Raw genomic sequence first — 24,107 nt, 5'->3', positions numbered from 1 at the left:
ATTAACCAGAGAGAAAAACCCATTGGCTACAGTATCTTTCTAGAAAACTGGGCAAATGTCTAAATTATAGTATTTTGTCGTAGCTGTGGACAATAGCAATGTTTTCTAGCACAGTTGTTACATGTTTTTCTCCCCAAGGTAAAAATCCGAAATATTGGGATGAAAGAAAGAGAGTGTGAGTTTTACAGATCTGGCCCCTCGCCACCCTCACCCCCATCCCAGGCCCATCTCACCTCCTGGCTGTGAAGTTAAACAGGTGAGATACGCAATTCCACAGGCACCGTGGAGGTTGGTTAATGCTGGACAAATTACCGATGCTTCCATCACAGAAGTGGCATGGCTGACACTTGTGGGGACAGACGTGTCAAAGCTTCTACAAACTGCATCCTGCAAGGGTGTTAAGAAACTTGTTCCTGCCGGGTGCTGGTGGCTCATGCCTGTAATCCTAGCTATTCAGGAGGCTGAGATCTGATCTCGGTTCAAAGCCAGCCCAGGCAGGAAAAGTCTGTGAGACTCTTATCTCCGATAAACCACTAGAAAACTGGAAGTGATGCTGTGGCTTAAGCGGTAGAGCGCTTGCCTTGAGCTGAAGAGTGCAAGGATAGCACCCAAGCCCAGAGTTCAAGCCCCACAACCAACCAAAAAAAATGAACCTTGTTCCCGGGGTGCTCCTGAAACACAAGTTTAGAGTCTCTGTTTATTACATTATCCTTACAGAGTCCCAGACTGGAGGTGTTCAGATAGCCATGTGTTTCATAAAAGGAGCAAAAGTCAGATAATTTTAGGAACAATCAATTCTGTGTGGTTCCCTTCTCCATGTTCCCCTTCAGTGTGCTACTCTTCTGAGATGAAAGAATGGGAAGGGGGCTGGAGCAGTCAATGCATTTTAGGGATCTAGTCAAGCGGGAGTTGGGTTTTAGCATGGGTTCATCAATCACATGGTATATACACATGTGCACAGGCATGCATTTCCTGCCCACTGGGCAGTTAACAGTCACTAGTCACCATGATGTAGAAATGGCTTCTAAGAACATACTTCCTGCTATCAACTCATAGATTAGTTTTGATCATACACACTGGGCAACAGAAGACCTAGAATGCTGTAGAATGTTCTATTGTGTTCCCGAAGTAACCAAATAGACCATAATCCTAACATATACATGACACTTTTTATAAATAATGACTTGGGAACTGGAAGGAGACTTTTGCAAATGTTATTAAGAATAAACAAATACTAATCAACTTGCAAGAAAAGACAATTTCAGTGTCTCTCTATAAAAAAAATTGGTATGCCACATCATTCATAGCAAGCTCATGTCAGGAGTACAACTAGGAAAGTAGGGGAAAATATTCTTAGAAGTTAGTTCATAAGAAGCCTCTCTTTCTGGGTTGTACAGTGCTGGTAATATCTTGCAGTGATTAGAAATGTCATATTTGTTGTGGATTCTTTTCTCATTTCAAATAAACAGCCTGCGTTCTGAGTTTCCATTCCTTTCCTTTCAGGATGGCACCATCCCAAATGTATTGAAGCTCCATTTGGTCCACAGAATTCTCCTGGGAGGGGATCATGTGGTTCTTATGATGAGAAGTTTGACATTGGGAAGGAGTAGGCATCGTGCTCAAAGTCACATGGTCTTTGGCTGAATCCTAAGTTGAAGTCATTTTGTCTTCAAGATCTTCCTCACCTGCCTGCCCATGTTCTGCTAAAGGGCCAGGGGGTCCTGCGAGGGTTCCCAGCATAGCTCCTGGCAGACACTTAGTTCTCTGCCTCATCAGGAAGTATTTGTTTGCTTGGTGGCACAGGGGGGCTATTTTTCTTTTCTTTCGGTCAGTTATGGGGCTTGAACTCACCGCGAGGGCACTGTTCCTGAGCAATTTTGCTCATGGCTAGAGCTCTACCACATCAACTCACAACTCTACTTCTGGTTTTGTGGGGGTTAGTTAGAGATACAAGTCTCCTGGACTTTTCTGCCCAGGCTGGCTCTGAACCACAATCCTCAGGTCTCATCCTCCTAAGTAGCTTACTGAGCCCCCAGTGCCTGGTGAGGAGCACTGTTTCTTTTACCTGCCCCTGGGGCCTGAGTCATATGGGGCTCATGCGTTTTGGTTGATGCATAACTGTGGAATCATCTCACCTGAACAAAACATCTTACTCTTGATCACTCTTTTTACTTTGCCCACACTCTTACCCCTTCATGGGGGAGGGCTAGATCAGAGAGAGCTGATTTGGAGATGAAACAAATCACAAATCAAGGGAGGAACTGACACTGCAGCGAAGGGAAGGTCAACAGAGCGTGCCTAACTAATGCAGACATCCTCCATCTTTCCATAGCTCTCCCATCCCACACACCTGACCTTCCAACTGGAAAACACTACTGGCTGTCCTGGATTCAGTCTGTTTCTCCTGTCCCATGTAATTCTCCCAAGAATGGGTCAGTTGTGTGGTGTTTTGGATGGGCCCACATTGTGTTGTGTCTTAAGTCAATGAGAACGACATGGGAACGCCAGTGTCTGTGGTTTCTGAGCTGTTTTTGCTTCCTTTTTTCCCATTTGAGTCAGTGATGAGGTTGGAGGGGCTTGGCATGTATGCCCTTCTTTCTTGCTTTTGATACTGCTTTTGCATTTGACTTTCCCTGAGATCCTTTATGTGCCCATAATTTGTCATCTGATTCTATTGTCTCTTCAGTCTGTATGTGTGTGTGTGTTTGTGTGTGTGTGTGTGTGTGTGTGTGTGTGTGTGTGTGTGTGTGTATACGTGCGTATTATCTGTCTTGTTCTCATCATTCAGCAAGAGCTAGGCTCTCTCTTTGCTCTTGAGGATGCTCACAGCTCTCCAGAGCATGCTTCAGATTCCCTTAGTACCCAACTTGTGAATGCCTCTTTAAATATTCACAATGATGTTTTTCTACTTCCATTGTATTCATTATTTTCCTTTCCTCATAGGGTTCTTATCCCTCCCCACCAATTAGACTTTATAATTATAGATAGGAAATGGTAAGGAAAAAAGCGAGCTTGGAATCTACATTAGGTTTTATTAAGGAGGCAAGGACATAATTTTCTTCGTAGTAGGCCTTTGTGTATTTTTGAACTTGGGGGTTCACAGAGTGAAAGAAATGCATGGTCAGTCCAGTTAATTCCAGGCAGATCAGGTTTATCCTGAAGAATATGACAAAGGTGTAGTTGACAGGGTCTGCCTTTTCCATTTCAGAGCTCATTTCAGTTTTCCCTCAGAGGCTAGGAGGATTTTTTATTTGCGAGCCCTTCTTCCCAATTCTACTGGATCTTATCCCCTTCTCTAGGGTTTTCATGGTCATAGTGGTGACCAGAGCTGCCAGACCAGACCTGCCTCCTCCAAAATAGATGGGGTCAAGGTCATTGGCCAAGGTCATGCAGCAGCTGGTAGCAGAGCCAAGTCTTTCATGCCGGGCTAGTTTCTCCCGGGCAGATCCTCAATCTTCCAGACCACCTGCCTTTCTTGTCCTGTCAGCCCCTGAGTTATTCTATGATTTAGCAAGTGGCAGCTTTGTTAGAAGTTCATTCCTGTTTCAGAGAGTTGTTGCCTGCGGTGGAGTCATGTTGGCACGGGCTGAACAGAATTCTGCTTTGGGCCTTTGCAGATTAAGGAAATGACTAAGTGCTCGTTCCAAAAGTGAGGAGCATATTTATGTATCCTGGACACGAGCTCTCAGACATCTGCAAGGCAGAGATGAGGCCGCTTTGAGGTAATGGGTCTTCTGTTTTATTGTTTAGGAAACAATGACTACCCTACTTTTCGCTTTCTGTAAAGGTCATCAAAGGCTACTTCCTTAACTACTAGGAGAGTGCTTAGTTTTCACACTGATCAACCCAAGTCTTTTGGGTTGACCCAGTGCTAATGTCCAGGTGATTTAAACTTCTGTCTGCCTGTCTTTCAGTCGGTCATTTTTGTTGTATAAGAAGTGGAACCCAGCACCTTGCCCCTGGTTTTTTTGTTTTCTTCAATTTGTTTCACAGATAAGGCCTTGTTATTTTTCCAGGGCTACTGCTATTGAATGGTGATCCTCTTCTTGCCACCTCTCAAGTAGCTGGGATTACAGAAATGTGCTACCATACTCAGCTCTTCATGCTACATTTAATAGGCTATGATAGGTAAACCTAACCAGCAAACACAAGCTGATTTGTTGAAGCTGAAGAGACTTGAGGGGGCTTCCCACAGCACTGGTACTTATGATAATGCTCAGACCTCAATAAATATTTTATCTATGTAATTACCAGTTTGGAGATTTACATAATGCTGGTGCTATTATCAAGTTTAATTGACTATATGGAGACTTAGTCTTTACTCTGTGTAATTAAATGTTAATATTCTTATAAAAAGTGAGTACATTAACCAGTGTCTGTCAGCCAGTTCTGGATATTTCTTAGGCTTTTACGTATATGACATGGTGAAGCAGAAGATGATGGCATTCCAGGAAAGAATTCAGTCCAAATTTACAACAGCCTTCTTTACTTGTTGACTTCTCAGTTTCCTCACCTGTTTTTTTGTTTTTTTGTTTTTGTTAATTTGGGTAGTACTAGGGCTCCGTGCCTTGTACTGGCTAGACAGGTGCACTACCACTTGAACTATATACCCACTCCTTTTACTTTAGTTATTTTTCAAATATAGGCTCTTGAATTTATGTCTTGCTGCCCTGGATTACAGCCCTCCTATTGACTTTCTTGTGTAGCTGGGATGACAAGAGCATGCCACTATTCCCAGCTTCTTTTGGCTGAAAGGGGAGTCTCTTGAACTTTCTGCAGGGACTGGCCTTGAATCACGATCCTCTTGATCTCAGACACCTGAGTAACTTGAATGACATGTGTGAGCCACTGTGCCTGGCTCCCTATGATTCATTTCTGGATTGCAGGATTGTTGTTATGATTAAGTAAGATTTGATGAGATGTCTGGCATAATGCCTGGCGAAGGATTAGCTAATTTATGGGCATCCTTCTTCCTAACCGCTGTGTTTTACTGTGTTCCAAGTGTTAGATTATATGAAGGGGGCTAAAGTGACTGCCCTCACCTGCTGTATTTCCCTCCAGGTCTCCATGTCAGTCTTCCTGCTAAAATTTGAGCAGCGACCAAATTTATTCCCAGTGATGAAAATAATGACTAACATACAATAGACACTCAATATAGCACCAATACATGAAATACAAATATGGGTTGAATAAATTCAGAGAGTATAATGAGGAGGAGAGAATTTCCAAACTGAAGACATTTACTAGTGTTTTCATGCAAGACACATTACGATATAGTTGAAAGAGCTTATGCTTTGGGGTCAAATTGGAAGCAATTCTAATCCTGATTCTGCCTTTATAAGCTGTGTAGCCTTGAGGAAGTTGCATCACCTCTCTGAACCCCCGGCTCCAATTTTGCAAAATTGTGCATTAGATCTGAAGAGCATACCACAACCCTGCTTGCAGGGCAAACAAAATAAAGGAGTGCTTGTAAAAAGAAATGGCCCCTTAACTGTTTGAAGTTACAGAGTGGGAGCAGAAAGCTGACTTTGCCTAGTGGAAGTGGAGAAAGTTTTGAATGACCCGAGTGTGTTTTCGGTGTGGGGGAGGGGGTGGAGGAGCGGGGGTGTTCCTGAGGGCTCAGATGTGATTGTTACCTGGGCCAGGTGGGCACCATTGTTGCTCCTGGGGTTTCTCTAAGCCAGGTCACCAATACAGCTGAGATGTGGAGTGGAATCAAACAAAGGAGCTCTGGAGTTGTAAGAGAGACACGTGTAGACCATGGGACCCCATGTGACTCCTTGTGACCTTGACCCCTTCCTGGGAACCTTGAATAGAGTCCCAGGAAGCAGTTTGCTGGGTCAGGGCAGCTAACTGAGGTCAGGGCTTTGACTGCTGCTGCTTTATCTTGCTTCCTCTGAAAAATACTATATGTTAGGAACAAGTCACTTTCAGAAGATGAGGATTTTAGAGGACCAGGTGTTCCTATAGCCATAACAACTTTGGAGAAAAGTAAAAATCAGCTTCTATCGTCAGCCTTTGTGCTTCCCTGCCTGACTGGAGCAATAGCTATTTGATTGCTTTCTGACCTTTGAAAGGAAAGGGGTATAAACTTTTCCCATGAAGGACCAGATAGTAAATATTTGAGTCATGAAAAGCTATGAGGTTCCTATCATGGCTATTTAACTCTGCTCTGCAGCTGGAAAGACTGTGTGTAAGCAAATGAGCATAGCTGTGTTTCAATAAAACTTTATTTACAACCTGAGGAGGCAGGCTGGAGTTTGATTTACAGGTCATAAGGTGTTCCACATCCTCCTGTAGAGAAAGCCAGCAGTTCCTCTTCTCTTTCCTTCATGATGTGGGAAGAGTTGTGTGTACTTGGAACAGAAACGTCAAACTTGTGGAGCTGGTATTTCTTTCTTAGAACTGTGGCCATGGAGGGAATGGAGCCTCAGGATTTTCTCAGAACCACTCAGGGTGCTTCCTGAGTTGCCCTTGAATTTTATATTTTACTTTTTATTACCTTTTAAGTAGTTGTACAAAAGGGTTTCAATTCAACGCTCCGCTTTTTGACTATGACGCATCTTGATCGATGTCATCCCCTCCCATCCTTCTCTCCCCCAACCCCCTCACTGGAGTTGTCCTTTAGCCTCTTGGATACGTCTTCCCTGAGGATTCAGTGGTAAATGAAATGGACACACATCCAGGCCTGCTGTACTTCAACTTCCTACCGGAAGACAGAAAATAAATAAGTAAATGAGCACATCAACAAGGTCAGAGTCTAATTGGGGGATAAGAAGGAGCGGCTTCCCAAAGCACCAATAAGGGAGCAGGACACCGGCTCATTGGAGAAGGGATGAACCTATTTTTGTCTGAATATTTTGAAAGTCTCCTCTAGGAAGGTGACATTTGATTTTTTTTTTTTAATATGGAAAATGCTTGGAGCCAGCCTTGCAAAGTTCTTGGGGCTGGATGCGGTATTCTAGGCATTGAGCACTAGAAATGCAAAGATCCTGAGACCAAGGCAAGCTCAGAGGAAGGCGGAGGGTGGGCGGGGGGGGGCAGGGTTGGAGGTTGGGGGGACATTCCAAAGGCATGGATGTTGACAACCTCTGCCAGAAAGGAGTTCAAGTTCTTCCTTCTGTGTTGAGGGGAGAAAAACCCCACACTGATCTGAAGCTTTTCCCCTGGATGGGGTATGACCTGGCCATTGCTTTCTTTTACTGCTCCCTTAAAATGAAAATGAAAAAAAAAAGAAATCATTGGGTGATAGAAGATGAAAGATACTATTTTGGCCTTTGAGTGGGTAGAGTGTAGTCCTGGGGGCCAGAAAAGCTGGTTGGAGCTGAGGGCTGGACTCCCCCATTCCCCCCCATCTTTATAGGTTTTTTGTCTCTTTTTTTTTCCTTTTTGTTTACTCCCTTACAAAATTAGGATCTGGGCCAGCAGATCCCTGCTGTCTTTGTGTTAGAGAGAACAGCAGGCTCCCTGTTTTAAGTCCCCCATGCTGTATTTGATAGGAGAGACTGGGTTGGGTAGGGTCACTTGCAGACTAGTTGGACTTGGCCTTGGTCAGTCGGTCTCTGAGTTGAACCACCTTAGCCTATTGAGACTGAAGGGGATCTGTTGCCCCTGCCCACCTCTGGCTCCATCCTCTCCTTGTAGATTGAAGCTGGGAGCTGGCCCCACATCAGGCTCCTCTTAGACATAAAACAATCACTGTGTCTTTCCAAAGCTGGTGTCCAGGAGGTGAGGGCATACAAAGGGTCAGAAATCTGCTCCCACATCTCACAGTGGGCTAGATGATAGCCATGCAGGCCAGATGGAGATGCTTATTTCCAGTATACCGTGGTGGTCGTGGGGGAGAGGAGGCTGGACAGTACACACAGTCAGTCTGGTGGGATGCTATAATTTAGATGGCTCTAGAAGAGGGTCTGACTTCTTTTTTTTTTTTTTTTGTCGGTCGTGGGGCTTGAACTCTGGGCCTGGGCGTTGTCCCTCAGCTCTTCAGTTCAAGGCAAGCGCTCTACCACTTGAGCTACAGCGCCACTTCCGGTTTTCTGGTGGTTTATTGGAGATAGGAGTCTCACGGTCTTTCCTGCCCAGGCTGGCTTTGAACCGCGATCCTCAGATCTCAGCCTCCTGAGTAGCTAGGATTACAGGCGTGAGCCACCAGCGCCTGACAAAGAAGAGGGTCTGACTTCTTGTTTCTGTTACAAGTGAAGAAACTCAAGCTTGAGACTCGGTGACTTCACTGAGGTCACACAGCAGTGGTGGGGAGAGCTGAGTTGCTAAGCAGATCAGAAGTGTGTCGCCACAGGCAGTGTTAATCTATTTAGGATACATGGATGAGCCCAGACAGTATATTTAATGTTCTGAGCAATTGTGCAAGATGCACACGTGTAACATGCTTACTTTTCACATTTCTAATTAATATATCGAGATTAAATATGAGTTTTAACAGTGGCTTATTTGGCATCTACCATGTACCAAGTATTATTTCAAGTCTTACAAATTTCGCTTGATCCTCATAACAACCCTAAGAATAGGAAAACTATTAGAATCCTAGGGTTGTTTTTTAGCACTGGTACTAAGGCTTAAATTTAGAGCTTCATGCTCTTTCTTGGCTTTTTTTTTTTTTTTTTTTTTTGTCAGTCATGGGGCTTGAACTCTGGGTTTGGGCGCTGTCCCTCAGCTCTTTAGCTCAAGGCAAGTGCTCTACCACTTGAGCCACAGTGCCACTTCTGGTTTTCTAGTGATTTATTGGAGATAAGAGTCTCACAGACTTTCCTGCCTGGGTTGGCTTTGAACTGTGATTCTCAGATCTCAGCCTCCTGAGTAGCTAGGATTGCAGGTGTGAGCCACCAGCGCTGGCATGTTTTTTTTTTTTTTGGCTGATGGTTGGTGCTCTACCTCTTGAGCCATGCCTCAACTTCATGCTTTTTGTTGGTCAGTTGGAGATAAGTCTCATGAGTTTGTCTGCTTGGGTGGTTTTGGACCTTAATCTTCAGATCTCAGCTTTCTGAGTTAAGCTAAGATTACAGGCGTGAGCTACTGATACTCAATTAGAATCCTAGTTTTACAGATGGGTAAATTCAGACACAGAGGTTAAGGAACTTGATCAAGACCATGCAACTTATTTTTGTTTAATAGCAGTATTTAGCAGTTGTTGGTTCCAGTATCTAGAGTTTTAACTCCTGATGTGGTCTGAGTCTCACACTGGACAAAGAGTACCACCACCCACCCCTCCAAAGTGTGACTGGGGACTACTGATCTTCATGAAGTCTCCAGGTTATAGCTGAGAAATCTAGAAGCTGAGACCTCACCTTTCCCTTTCTCCCCATGTTCTCCCCACTAGGCTGTGCTGCCTCCCAAGTAGAAACTCATCTCTGACTTTGCCTTTTCCGGGGTTTAATTGAAGGGGCCATATTAACCCGAGCTGCCTCAAAGACTCTCCCAGAGAAAGAATCAGATGAGCAGATCAGACGCTTCTTTCCCCAGGCCTTGGGGAATGTCCATGCCATCAGAGAGACAGCATCTTATTTATAATAAATTCACTGTTCAAAGAGCTTTAAAACATTTTTTTCTATTAGGAGTATTGTGTCTATCTGTTGAGTCCATGAGTATTTGACATTGGATGACTTTATAAAACATTCTACTAATTGGATTTGTTAAAGCAAATAAATCAAACGCTAATTGGAACGTGCCCTGCCATTATTTTTGCTTACTGAATTAGATATAATGGTGTGAAGGCCTTCTTATCATATTTGTGCACTTATTTAAACACCCCCCTGGCACACAGTTCTGCAAATTCAATTAGATATTCAAAAAAGAAATTCAATTTATGCAAGGCTGGTTTACATTCATTCCAGGGGCAAGACTCGGTTCCCCACAACAGGCTGCTTACGATGAATAAACCCCACTTACATATCACCCTGCCTTCAAAGCATCTGTGAGAACAAGGGTGGAATCTCAAAGACTTGAGGTCTGGGGTACTTTATCTTCTGAAGATGTGTTTCTACATAGCAGGGTGGTCTTCACTGCCTTCCAAACTTTGCCCATAGGTTCCAGCCTTCAGTTGAATGCTTCCCTGGTGCCATCTTTGTTCATACTTCCAAAGCAGGAGATTATATTATAGCTTTGTTCATGAGCCAAGTCTCGGAACCAAGGTCACCTCCAGAGTAGGTCCAACTACAAAACTTGTAGTCTCGTGAGTGTAGCTATAATGTAGAGTCAGGCCTCGTAGTATTCACCTGTAATCTCAGCACTTGAGAAGTAAACACAAGAGGATCATGAGTTCAAGGCTACTTGGGGCTATCTAGTAAGCCCTGTCTCCAAAGAAAGAAACATCTGTGGATACAAACCATGCCAATTCATTTCATGTTGCTTTATGGCTGCTTTGGTCTACTATGGCTTGTTAAGTATTAGCGACAGAAGCCCATGGCATTATGATGGGTAGGCAGATCTCTGAGAGGGCTCCCAAGATTCTAGGTCTGGGGTACATCCTATTTAAATAGTTTACTATTGGTAAACGCTTAGCACAGTGCTTGACCCCTAGTTCTATCCCTGACATTAGTGTAGTACCATGCTCATCCCTTATATCTGCTTAACAGCTTCCTGACACCATCTCTTCCATCTAGTATCCCTCCTCCAACCCAGCGCACAGCTGAAGCCTGGTTAGCGTCAGCTCTCGGTTTCGTCTAGTGACTTCTTGGCCTCTCCATGATCTGTCCTCACTCTCCTTTTTTCCTTACTGGCCTGATGGTTTCTCCTTAGTCCATTTTATGACTTCCCTTCACCCTGATTCCAAGACTCTGTCTTAGCAGGTTTGGAGCAAACACTCTTTAAAGATCTAGATTGATCTCTGAGCCCTAAGTCCCTACTACCCTGCTGCAAGGCCTCCGTTGAGCTACTCTGGCTTCTAAGACAAGATGATTGGATGGACAACAATTCCTTCTGTGGCTCCTTTCCATGAGGGAAGATCCATTTCCAATGGATTCATTCATTGAATAAAGTCAAGGCCCCATGATGTGGGCTAGGAATTCTCTTAGATCTGAGGAATCTGGGGCTCAAGCAACACAGTCCTGGACCTCAGAAGCCCCACATCCCCTATGCTAGGGGTATCTTTTGAGTCCATGTGGATGGATGCTCAGTGGGCTTCTGGAACTTTCCAATCTAGCCACATATACTAGAGAAGGGTATATGTGCCTCCTTGCCTGTGGTGGACCACCTTGCTTTCTGGCTGTATTTGTCAACATTATGAGCTTTACTAGAAGTAGCATCTACCACGCAGAGCAATGGAAGGCAAATTTCCACTTTTTTGTTTTGTTTTGTTTTAATTTCTTTTCCTTTTTAAATTTTTGGCCCAGTTTTCAATCTTCTCTTGATTCTACCATGGGATATGAAAGGCACAACTTTCTATTCTAAAATGTAGCAGAGTAAGTTGAACACTGAACACTCTTAAAAGGGTAGGGTTGGAACAGGGGAAAGTACCTGGGCTTTGGTACCAGAGCTAAGGTTCACTGTTTCATGTGAGTGATGTATGTCTCTGAGCCTGTGGTACCTGTAGGGGGGGTGGGGTACAGTTAGAATGGCAGGGACTTCCGGGAAGGGGAAAGATGGCAAAGTAAGACTTGCATACATCCAGCTGTCAGTAAAATAAGATCTTACTTTGATTATCATTGTATGTGGTGTCATGCTTTTTCCTGAGCTGTGAAAACACTATACGAGCTCTGATGATAAGTTTCTATCACATGGAAAGAGCAATATGTTTCTCTTAGGGCAAAAACTGGAAAACTACAGATTTTGGGCAGAATGTGGGCCTGTTACCATTGTTATAAATAAAGTTTTATTGGAACACAGCCAACCACATTTGTTTATGTATTGGCTATAGCTGCTTTTATATTACAAGGGCAGAGGTGGGTAGTTGTGGCAGAGGTTATGGGGACTGTAAGCTGAAAATCCTTACTGTATATTACATATATATTTTATTGCATATATAGTCTATTTAAGTACTTATCATTTAACATGTCAGTGCATGAGTACAATGAATCTTGATCTATATCACTCCTTTCATTACTTTCCTCTATCCTTCACCCCACTCTTCTCAATTTTCCTAGTTTTATAGGATATCCATTGAATATTATGATCCTTACAAGTCTTCTCCAGATCAAGTTTTCTTCCAGGTGTGGTAAACACTTATAATCCCGGCACTTTAGGAGATGGAGTTAGGAAGATTACAGTCCGAGGCAAACCCAGGCAAAGTTGATGTGAGGCTGTACCAGAAAAACAAACCAAAAGCACAAAGCTGGATGTGTGGCTCAACGCATAGAGAGGTTGCCTAGTTAACGTATTTTGTGAGTTCAATCTCCAAAAAACAGAGTCTTCTGACTCCTGACTTAGAGAGTGGTGGTGCTTTCCCCTATGTTAATAGACAGCAATTTACATATATACCTACATAACTTAAATACAGTGCCCAGCACACGACAGAATGCTAACCAATCTTTGGTTCCTCTCCTAAACTTAATTCTGTCCAAGAATACACAGGATCATATCTGAGAAGTGCAGAGGCAGACACATTTATATTTTTTTATTGAATTCCATTTCTCTCTCATTTTCAAAAGAAGAGCTCATGTTTAAAAAAAAATTCTGATTGGCACTATAAACCTTATTTATGCTTTAATGTATCCTAAAGTATGTACCCTGCACTATTTTTACTTCCCTTACAGATGCTGATATGCTATACATTACCAAATCCAAATGGATTTTTCAAAATCCAATTTCCTTGCTACAGTTTTCCATTTCTCTGTTGACTTTTTATGCTTGACTAACATCAGTGCATCTGAGGCCTTTGCCACATCGTGACCTCCACCTGCCAGAGAAAGAACTCTTCTGTCCAGGTGCAGAGTCCTTGGACAATTGGTACCTTTCCCTGTCATCTCACAATTATGTAGGTCTTCACCAAAACAGACTGTACCCTCTGGAGGCCGAGTCTCGTTTCTGGGATGGAAATGGAGGTGCTGTTTCCCACCGAAATGACCACGGTGAGGTTGACACCATTAGAGGCGGCCACCTGCTCTTCCTCTCCCTCATTGTGGTCAGCATTCAAATGAATTTCTTTATGAATCTCTCCAACTAGATATCTTTCTTCCTAAGAGCATGGCCCCAAACACCTGTGACAGCCCCTGGGCTCTCTCAGTCAGCCTTAGCAATAGATGTCATTGTTTGAAACAGGGAAAGTTGCTACAAGAAGCTGCAAGGAGACTCAGGTGCACAGGTCTGAATGTATCATGCCCAGGGTCCAAGGGAAGCTTGGCCTTTCTTTACACTCCCAGTTTGTGGCTCCCAGTGGTTTAGGAACTACAACTGTTTGTTGGAGCTGGTGGCAAGATTCTGCATCTCTGTGGTTTCCTGGGAATTTCCAGTTCCTTCTGAGCCTCTAGAATACTTAGACTTGGATCCTGGAAGTTTCTTTGAAGTGATCTTTTCTTGGATACCAGAAGATGAAGGCTTAGAATTAGGGAGAACTATGGGCAGGAGGTGGTATCTCACTAAGCAATGCTGGTACTGTCAGGTTGTATAGTCCTGATCTCATGGTCATTGTGATTCTTTTTAATTTGGGGGGCAGTGCTGGAGTCTGGGCTCAAGGTCTTACACTTACTAGGAAGGCTCTCTGCTACTTGAGTCAGGGTGCTGGTCCTTATTGCTTTTTTTTCTTTTTTTTGGTCAGTTGTGGGGCTTGAACTCTGGGCCTGGGCGCTGTCCCTGCACTCTTCAGCTCAAGGTAAGCGCTCTACCGCTTGAGCCAAAGCACCACTTCTAGTTTTCTAGTGGTTTATTGGAGATAAGAGTCTCACAGACTTTCCTGCCCAGGCTGGCTTTGAACAGTGATCCTCAGATCTCAGCCTCCTAAGTAGCTAGGATTACAGGCGTGAGCCACTGGCACCCGGCTTGTTTGTTTTTTTAGATAGGGTCTTCTGTATTTTATCCTGGATTGGCTTCACACAGTGATCCTCCTATCTATGGCCTCTCTTGTAGCTGGAATCATAGGCGTGTACCATTACTGGTTGGTTCATTGATTGAGATAGGATTTTACTAACTTTTTGCCTGGTGTAGCCTTAAACTATGCTCTATTTTCTGCCTCCTGAATAGCTGGGATTGTAGATGTGAGCCACATCACCCAGCTTCACGTGTGTTTCTTAATTATGTAGAACGAGAGGATGAAAATCCAGGGATGATTGCTTTAAAGAATACTTATTAGATATCTTTTCTCTCCTGAATAGTTTCAACATCTGATCTCTGAGTCAGGTTAGATCAACATTGCATGGTATTGAGCCCAGCGGGTTGCTTTTCCTCAGTGTTTGTTTGGCTGTTGCTATCAGTTTATATGAAGAATGATTAGGAACCACAATCTCATGAAGTTGGCCACATATTCCTTGTGAGGATCCTGTTTGAGACATGGGGTGATGTTTCATTATGAGATATGAGGTTTCTGTTATGGGGTCTTGTCTGATCAAAGCTGATGGATAGGTGGCCATCTTACTGAGCAATCTACTTTTTATTGCAGGAACACAGTGTCCAGTATAGAGCCAGCTTTTCCATTTAATATTTGGTATATTGGAAGCTCTGAGCCAAGTACATAACCCTCTTTAAGCAGATGGGTATGGTGGGAAATTGCCATATGGGTTGGCAACTCCTTCCTTCTGCCCTGATTTTCTTTCATTTCTTACCCTCAGCTTGCTCTTTTGCTACCATGTGGTATACCTTCTGATTCTGTTGATCAGGCTGCTGAGTCTGGGTCAGTGACCGGGTTAACCACTGCTCCTTGAATGTGCTCTGTGCTTTAGGCTGACCTAAAGCAGAGAGCAGAAACATAAATCCAGCCAGCCATGCTTTCTGCTTTACTGGGAAGCCAGAGACTCCATGGCAAAGTCCTGAACCATGTATGGCAACATGGAGAGCAGGAGGCTGTGTCGAGAAACTCTTCTGTAAGAGGGACAGAATGGATAACAGGTCCTGGCAGAACTGATTAGAATGGTTGGCAGCTGAGGAGCCTGAGGACTCCTCCCTCTACGGGGTTTCCTCCACCCATTTGCAGACCCTGCCAGTGGGGAAGGCTCTGGACCCCAGTGTCAAAGGTCAGATCGTCAGATGGGAAAAGCACTTGGTCTCTGGCTATAGATCGATGTGACTGCCAGAGTTCAGGATAGAAAGGTAGGTCTGAGAAATAGCTGTGGGGAGGAGGCTCATGACCTGTCCATGGAGGACTGCAGGGGCAGAGGCGGGGAGGGGTGACCTTGCTTTGCAAGCATCGCTGCCCAGACATCCAAATAGACATCTTCCTGAATGGTGTCTAGAAGACAGAGCATTTGTGCAATTAATCCATTACCTCAAATGGACTAGTATCTCCTTTTGAACATCAACACCTCTGTATGAAAGCTTTTTTGGTGGTGTTGTTGTTCTTTCTTATTTTTTGCTCTACACCTTCAGGGCATGTTTGTTGTACTTGTCTTTTCCTCTACTCTATAAACTTCACAAGGGCATGAAGATCATGTGTCTGTCTGCACAGAGCTCATAAAAAAGATCTTTGTTGAATGTTTCTAGAATTAGAAAGAGATAGATTTAAATAGAGAGACCTAATCACCTTGCAAGCCCTTTATCTGCCTGGCCCCTGATCCTTACTTTAAAGTACAAGATGTTGCCCTTGGTTCGGGAGAATAAACTTTTTCTCTAATCTGTTAGAAAGAGCATGGACTCTGTTGTTAGACGACTATAGGTTTAATCTTGGCGCCAACACTTCCCTTCAATGGTGGCAAGAATGGGTCATTGAGCTCTGTAATGCATCAACAGATGACATTATAGTTAAAGTAGGAACAATATGTCTGGTCTTCTCTAGGTTCAGGATGGACTGGAAACACTGTTTTTGCCACCTGTGGGGAAGAAATGACAACCTAAATCATACATAACCTTATTGTCTTGTCCCTACTTTCTCTTTCCCCCGCATTTTCAGCCCTCACCTGCAGGGTGCGCACTTTGGATCTCAGCCATTTCTCAGTTGCATCTGGGATTTTGCTGATTGCCTTCACTGAGACTTCTTCCTGGAACATGGAGCTGTGTGGGCCATGGTATTGATCTGATTCATTTGTCTCCTGCAGACCGGGCTCCCAAGTGGCCATGGCGATATGGGGAAAGGAATTTGGCCTACTCCAATTATCCTTGACAGTATTGTGTCTGCTATACTGTTTTTGTTGTTTTTTGTTTTTTGAATAGAAATTGTTATTATTTGGATCAGAGAGAGTTTATAGATTTGAATTCTGGAAGATCATCTGTAATTCTTTAGACAGGAAATACAGGAAGGAACCTTCTAGGTAGGGGTGATGGGTTGGAATAGCCTGTCAAGCTCAGGGATGGGAGACCTCAGGTTGATTAACAAAAACTCGCTGCTATGGAATCACAGCTCTGCCTAGATCAATCATGCCATCCATGTTTATTGGTTCATTCATCCACAGATACTTACCAAGCTCCCTCTGTGTGCAAGAAGTTTACAGTTGTTCCAAAGGTTACCTTTTAGGGGAAGCTGCTTGATGGTCTGCTTCCCTCCTGGTCTGTGGAGGTGTCTCCTTCCCCATTCTGTCTGGGGATGGTGTCTTCTCTGTCATTGCTCTAACACTACCTTCTTGTTGCCTCTGACTTCCATCTTTTCTGGATGATTCTTGTCAATCCATGCTAGTCATTGCCTTTTCCCCCCCCCAGTTCCCCAGCAGTTCTGTGGCTCTTGTGTGAAGCTTCTCATCACTTAGAAGTTGGGGGGGGGGGTGGAGACCCATTGCAGTGCAGAGCATGCATCATTTCCAATTCATGGTCAGAAGTGTAGTGCTTCTCCCATCCAGCCCAACTTAGCCCATGCCCAGGCGGGTAATTATTCATTAGCATGCTGGTTTAATGTGATTCTGTCTTACTCAATTGTGAGGGCATACCTCTACTATAAACCCCTGATTAGCTAGTGCCTGGCACTCTGTCTATTCTCTAGTAAGTGCTCATTGAGATTGTTGTTGAAGTGTTGGAGTGCTTAACTAGCAAACATTAAGCCCCTAAGTTCAATCCTCAGTATCACACAAAAATGTAAACCATTGTTGAATTAATAAGGGAAACAGTATTTTATTTTAGTCCCTGCCAATGTACCAGTCACTTCCCATCCACTGTTTCCCAATCTTTCATTGCCTTTTGTAGTGTTTTCCTTTTTCACTCTGCTTCTTGTACTCCTCTCTCCTCTTTTCCTTTCCACTCCACCCCAGCTGTCTAGATACCATGTTCCCATTCCTATTTATTGTGCAAAGCAGCTTAATATAATCAGCTCAACGTCTGTCTCCTGCACCACGGAAGCAGATCCAGCCCCATCCCCCATTTCCCCACCTAGGACTCATTGGGGGTATTAAATCAATCTGAACTGCTATAAACTGGGTAATTTATAAACAATATACATTTACAACCCACAGTTCTGAATACTGAGAATCCCAGACAAAGATGCCAGAACATACAGTGTCAGGTGGGAGCCTGCTCCTCATAGATACCACCTTCTATGTGAATGCACATGCCAGAAGGGGGTTGGAATGCTCCTTGATATGGGCATGGGTCCTGCTCATGACAGCAGAGTGCTCATGATCTCACCATCTCCCAAAGTCCTGCCTCTTCACTCCATGGCATTGGGGGTTAGGCTTGGCATTTGAGATATTCTTTCAGACGATAGCAGATGTGATTCAGTGTGTGCTGGGAAGTGTGCAAGGGTTTCAAGGAGGGGGTGGTGACATGGCGAGAGCTCTGAGCATCCAAGAGACGAGACAGGCACAGGGGGACTGTGGTGTGAAATGGGGGTGGGGGAGCCGCCACAGACTTCTTCAGGACTTGGGCTTGCTGATGTGTCCTTTGGTGTGTCCTGTAAGCACTTCCAGGATGTCTCTCTTCCTGCTCTCACACCCTTTTCTTCCTTTTCTTTCCTCTCAGAATAGAACGGGTTCCTGTTTCTCTTGGATAGACCAGCATGCTCTCTTTGGGCTTCCATTCTACACCCTACATGTCTTTCAGTGTCACTTTGAGGGGAATTACAGTCCAAACCATGGGTTCGGTGTAGCCTTATGAAATCAAATGGTTATGACTTCTTGTTAAATGGGGCTGGCTCAAAGTTCAGGGGAGAAGCCTAAACTACCGCCAACATTGACTTTCCTATCTTTAAATGAATGATTGCCTAACTCCTGCCTTGCTTACTTCTTCTTCCGTGAAACTAGATCTTTCAGTCAGCCTGCCTTGACAGAGAAGAGGTGAATATTGCGTGTGTGCTGCTCCTGGGGCTTGAACCCAGGGCTTGGGCACAGTCCCTAGGGTTTTGTTTTTTTTAAATTTTTGATGGAGGCTAGTGCTCTATCACTTGAGCTGGACAGTTCCAGCTTTTTGATGGCTAATTGGAGATAAGAGTCTCATGTACTTTCCTGCCAGGGCTGGTTTCAAACCACAGTGTTCAGATCTTAGCTTTATGAGTAGCTAGGAATTCAAACTTATGTCATCAGCTCCCAGCTTCACTTAATGATATTTTAAGATGGATGTTTAATATGGACTTCATGTGGAAGCTGCCCTCCATATTATAAGTGAGGAAACTGAGATTTGCAAGGGTTAAACATGTGGCCCAGGCTTACACAACTTTGCAAGGCTGAGGTGTGGGTCTTGTTTTGCTGGGCTTTGGGGCTACTGGTCTTTCTGCTGCTTCTCTGTTGCAGGAAGCAATTACAGAGGTATGCCCAAGCATTCATTTTTTCCTACTTTAGAATGAGGCATGGCTGTTTGCTCTCTCAGGAAGGAAAGATTGAAATCAATGTGTAACCAGCCTTATTAACTTTTTTTAAATACGGGAGTCTGCAGATGCTAGCTCCTTTTGTGAGAGCACCAAAGTAAATATTAAAAAAAATCCAATTTGCTTGCCTATTTAAAAAAACAACAACACAAAAGTCTCCGGAGTTTAAAATTTCAAGTTGTAAATGAAGTGCTGATAACAAAGAGGTGACAAACCCAAACCTCAGACACGGGTGGTGCTTACCCATCTTTCTTTTGTCTTCAGGAGGCTGCTCCTTTGATGAACACTACAGCAACTGTGGTTACAGCGTGGCCCTGGGGACCAATGGGTTCACCTGGGAGCAGATTAACACCTGGGAGAAGCCGATGCTGGACCCAGCCGTGCCGACAGGTATGTAATCTATCATGTCTGGGGCTGTGATGGAGATGGCTAACTTGGACAGTGACTCATGGAGGGAAGGTTCACTTAAGGATCGAGCTGTCTGGGAGCACAAGAGATAAATGTTGATATGGATTACCCATCCTTGTTCAAACAAGGCTGGATGAATTCTTTGGGATATAGTGATGGGCAGAGGTCACATGGATCCAGGCATCTTAAGGATTACTTTTGTTAATTTTGGTTAGTGGTAGGGCTTGAACTCAGGGCCTGGGCTCTGTCTCTATGATCTTTGGCTCAAGGCTAGTACTCTATCACTTTGAGCCACATCTCCACTCCTGGTTTACTTGTGGTTAATTGGTGATAAGAGTCTCACAGGCTTTCTTTTCCAAGGGGTAAGGGAGGTTTTGAACTACAGATCCTCAGATCTCAGTCTCCTGGGTATAACAAGGATGATAGGTATGAGCTACCAACTCCCAGCTAGGATTAGTTTTAATGGCGAGATTCTAATCTCTGGCTAGTTGTTTGGGAGGCTGATGATATTAGGGTCAGAGGGAATCAAAGAGCTTTGAGGGGATTTGAGGTTACCCCTTTCTTTCAGAGTGCTGCAGTCCAGTTCCTACTCAGTACTGCTACATCTCAAGTGCCGCGTGGAAATTCTGGATAGATACTCGCATGTGACCCCGGCTATATTTTAGGGGGAGGTGGGCTGAATACTCAAGGAGAACACCATTAGTAGGGTTCACCTGGTGATGAAAGCCAGCAGCTCTGGGAAAGTTAAGATTACCTCCCGGCATGACTGGAAAGATGACAGATTGGATATGGGGGCCACTCAACTTGATTAGGACCTCCCCAACTGAGGCTTTATCTAGAACATCTAGAACTGTCTTGGTTTTTTCTCCATCCCCCAGTGAAGCTCTCCCCTTCCTGCTCTGTCAGTGTGCTCCAAACTTCAGCACTGGAATTCTTTGGGCCTGTTCTATCTTCGTTCCATGGGTGGCCTCACCAACCTCTGACCTGCATACTGACGGCCTCCAATACTCATCTTCCACATCTAGACCTAACCAGCTACTGCCTGGCTGCCATGTTTCAGTAGTCACTGCCAGGGAAGGGGTTTTCTGAATGTTACTAAACTGGAGGCCAAGAAGATGCTCAGAGGTATCCAGTAGGAAATTGGCCTCCTTGTTCATAGCAGAAGGCCACCGGCTATCTCTGCACAGTTCCTGCTGAGGACCCGCATTGTGTCAATTTCTCCTGAGTGCTGATAAAACAAACAGCAGCAGCAGCAACAACAACAACGAAACTCCTTAGCTCTAATAAAGTTGTGCTGTGATACAGAACTGAGCATGTCAGATTTGGCATAAAGGCTTACTTTAACTGAACAGAATCATCTATGACTGCAAATGCCCATTATCAACGTGACATGGACAACCTCCATGTCTGTCCTCTCATGATTTGGAAACCCAGGCTCCATTTTTTTTGTCTCTTTCTCTCTGCTCTCATCCCCCATTTTCAAATCCATCCCTTCATGGTGCTGCTATAATTCCTGAGCACACCTTGAGGCTGCACGATCCTCATTGACACCCATCGCGGCTGGTGTTGTTTGGTCCAAGATGAAAAGTTGTCGCATGTGACCAGAGACGAGGCCAGGCTTACTGACAGTTCTCTCTACAGTGGGTAAATCAGTGTGCCCTGCAGAGTGTGAACAAAACATTGGTTAGTTGGATGGATGGATGGATGGATGGCAAATAGTCTAGTCATGGAAGAACCAATAATAAGCATGATTAGGTTGGACTTTAGGCTCTCTACTAACTGATCACCTGTTTTTGCCTTGGCTAGTATACTTCTCATCTTACAGATCAGAAAACCAAGGTTCCAGCTACCCGAGCAAGATCACTACGTTCCTCCTATTCTACTGTCCCTCAAGACCCAGCACTTGCTTCTAGTCTTAATTTGTTCAGCCCCTCATTACAGCAGAGCGTCATTTCATAAATATTGGATTGTGCTAATACAATCTTCTGAGCCGTTCTAAATAGAGGCATTTGATAATAATCACTGAAATTGTTCTGTCATGATGTGACTGTGGAATCCAGCAGCTCTGTGCGCTGCTCAGCCAGAGAAGCATGAAAACGAATTTGGATTAGGCAAAACTGTTTGTTCTTCACAAGCAAAGGCTACAGTCTTGCTTTTCCTGCTGCAAATCCAGCAGTTTCCATCTTTCCCAAAAGGTAGCTTGAGTCTGTTTGCTCAAATGTGGCCTGTTCTCTCCAGCTCCTTTGTGTAATGGGCTCAGTCTGGAAACATCAATCATGATTTGGTTATTGAATTCCTTCAGTGACACATAGGTAAACTCTGACCTTCCTACCAAAGCCCAATCTGTTACCGTCTTTGAGTCCTTTTTCTTCTGTCCCCAAAGGCTTCAGACACCCTGGCTGTTTTGGACTCACCTCATGTGTCAGATTATTTTGTGGCACAGGGCCATTGCACATGCTGTCTCTCCCCACCAGAAAGATTTCATCACTGATTTCTCCAGGTTTAAGTACAAATGACTTCCTGCAGAGATCTTTCCCCATCTGCTGGTCTAAGGAAGGTCTCCCTCATGGTTCCAGTGTAACATCCTGTCTTTTTCCTTCAAAGCCCTTGTCATAGCTGCATTGTGTTAGTTCACTCTTCCAGCACTGGGACAAAACGTCTAAGAGAAACAACTGCAAGGAGGAAAAAGTCCAAGCTTCGCTGGACCTGAGTTGATGGAGGAGACAGTTCACTGAATGGCAGCTAGGAAGCAGAAAGACAGGGAGAGGAAGTGGTTGGGATGAGATACTCTTCAAGAGTCCTTGGATAACTGAGAATTGTCTCCCCCAATCAGATACCACCATCCTGTTTCCATCCTCTTCCAACAGTCCACTCTGTGATGAATCCAGCAACAGAAGAATCCATCGATAAGATCCGAGCCCTCGTGACGCAGCCACTGCTGCCAAGCCCAGTCTCTGAGCACTGCATGGCGACCAAGCCTTCAGCAGTGAGCCGTGGGAGAACATGTCTTAATCAAACTGTGAATTAGCTCAGCTAATTTCTAATTTTATGCCATTGGCCAATGACCCTGGAGTGTCAACCCTTTGCCTCAGTTTCCTTGTCGTTAACTTGGGGGCCACTGTGAAAGCTCAGGGAGGAGGTCGGTGTGATATGAATGAAAGGCGCACACTTCTCGCTGGTTTCTTAAATTCCTTTCTGGTTTTTGCAGTATCTGGGACGGTGAGACTAAGTCAGTCCCTCTTTGGAGTTTGCTCCTCCCTCAAGCGCATAGGTATACAAGGATGCCTTGTAAATATGGATCACCCAGTAGGTGATCAATCTTGGGCCTTTGACAGGCAAGCGAGGTTTCTCAATGCCCAGTGAGTGATGCCACCACCATTCTTCCTCGTGGGGAGCTCCTGGGCCAGCATTCCAAGCCTCAGACATGAGTTTCCCTGCTCTATAGGAGAACAGGAGTACTGCACCTGCCAACCCTCTCTCTAGGACTCCTAGTTATCCCTAGAATTAACTGTAGCTACTATGAGACCCTCCCTAACCTTTTTCAACCTTGACATAGTAGTCCTGAGGTACAGCCCTGAGTCCAGTGGAAGAGCCTGGGGGCTGATGGGAAATACATGTTTCTTGATTGTCCTTTTAAAAGAGAGAAAGCCAGAGGTCAGAGGGCTTGCAGCAGGGGTGGAGGGTGTCTTCTAATGCTGTAGGACATTAATTGATATGATGGGAATGAAGTAATGTTGAATATCAGTCTGTGGCTCTGGATGTACAAGAAATGTTGCATTTATTTTTCTTCCTTACATAAACTTGACCCTCCTCTTGAACCTCCAAGGAGCTGAGATGTTAAATGTTCGTCCCCATGGGGACACCCCTTTCCTGAGAGTTTGTTCTGTGACTATCTTGGGGATGTCAGCTGGCATTGTAACGTTCTTCAGGAAGTGCCCACTGTTGTTTACCCTGTGTATCTTTGTGTGATTCTGTTGCTTCTTTCCAAGCTAGGAGTCTTTGTCCAGGTCCAGCTTGTTTAAGTACCCCCTGCATCCTTCCTGGGGCCTGCTCAGCCTCAGGTTCTGCCCCCCAGGCAGGATGGAGCCAGCAGAACCTTTTCTGTGCCCTCCTTCTCTTGCCTTCTTCTTTTTATTTTACTTTATTTTTGAGTTAGCCTAAGGAATCGTCCTGTGAGCCTGACCCTTCTTTTTGCTGACACAGTGTAGACTCTACAGTAAGTTTAAGGAAGGTAGAAGAAAGCTTTGACCTCAAGCAGACTCCCTCATCTCTCTATCCTGGACACATTTCTAGGGAAGTACAAGCCTCATGGTCACCTGATTTGGTCAGGATGGAAGGCACTGGAGGAAATCCTGGGAGAATATGGGCAGAGCCACACCCAGCCTTGGGACTGCTTCAGCATACCAGCTGGCCACGGGAACAGGTCCTGTCCCCAGGGGGACTCTGGGCTTCCCTTCATGCCATCTAGGCCCTGGCCTTGCTCTAACTGCTGGTGCTTATAGGATGCTGGTGTCTGGCATAGATGGAATTACATCTTCTCAAAAGGCAAGTTGGATCTCTCATCCCTGTATCTGGGAATATGACCTATTTATAAACGGAATCGTTCTAGATTTCTAAGATGAGGACCTACTTGTCATACTGAGACCTGGTCTAATATGACTGGTAAAGAGGCAATATACAGAGGCACAGAGAGAACGGCCAGGTGACTATGGAGGCAGAGACTAGAGTAATGACCCCTGAACCATGGAAGGCACAGAAAGGCTGGAAGTCAATAGAAACCAGACCTGGATGGAAGGGTTCTTCCTTGGAGCCTGTAGAGGGAACATACACCTGCCAACACTTTGCCTCTTGATTTCTGGCCTCTAGCCTTGGGGAAGAA

General features: G+C 44.6%; 1 protein-coding gene across 14 annotated transcripts in view; it reads left to right on the top strand.

Moving 5' to 3' along the window:
* The window catches only part of Ptprt (protein tyrosine phosphatase receptor type T), a 992,204-nt gene that overhangs the window by 253,310 nt on the left and 714,787 nt on the right, over positions 1-24,107 (top strand). For 11 of the 14 annotated variants that reach the window (XM_069989783.1, XM_069989780.1, XM_069989782.1 and 8 more), the window contains exon 1: positions 19,082-19,210. In XM_069989783.1, the coding sequence (XP_069845884.1) occupies positions 19,186-19,210 (25 nt within the window). In that variant the 5' untranslated portion in view covers positions 19,082-19,185. Of the gene's footprint in view, positions 1-19,081; positions 19,211-24,107 lie in introns of those variants that run through there. The other 3 variants (XM_069989784.1, XM_069989786.1, XM_069989779.1) reach the window with 2 other exon arrangements.

Source organism: Dipodomys merriami, unplaced genomic scaffold, assembly GCF_024711535.1.
Source record: "Dipodomys merriami isolate MVZ:Mamm:240054 unplaced genomic scaffold, mDipMer1.0.p SCAF_39, whole genome shotgun sequence".
In the NCBI taxonomy this organism is placed as follows: Eukaryota; Metazoa; Chordata; class Mammalia; order Rodentia; family Heteromyidae; genus Dipodomys; species Dipodomys merriami.
The sequence above is the reverse complement of the archived record's forward strand: the minus strand, read 5'-3'. Positions and strand labels throughout refer to the sequence as shown.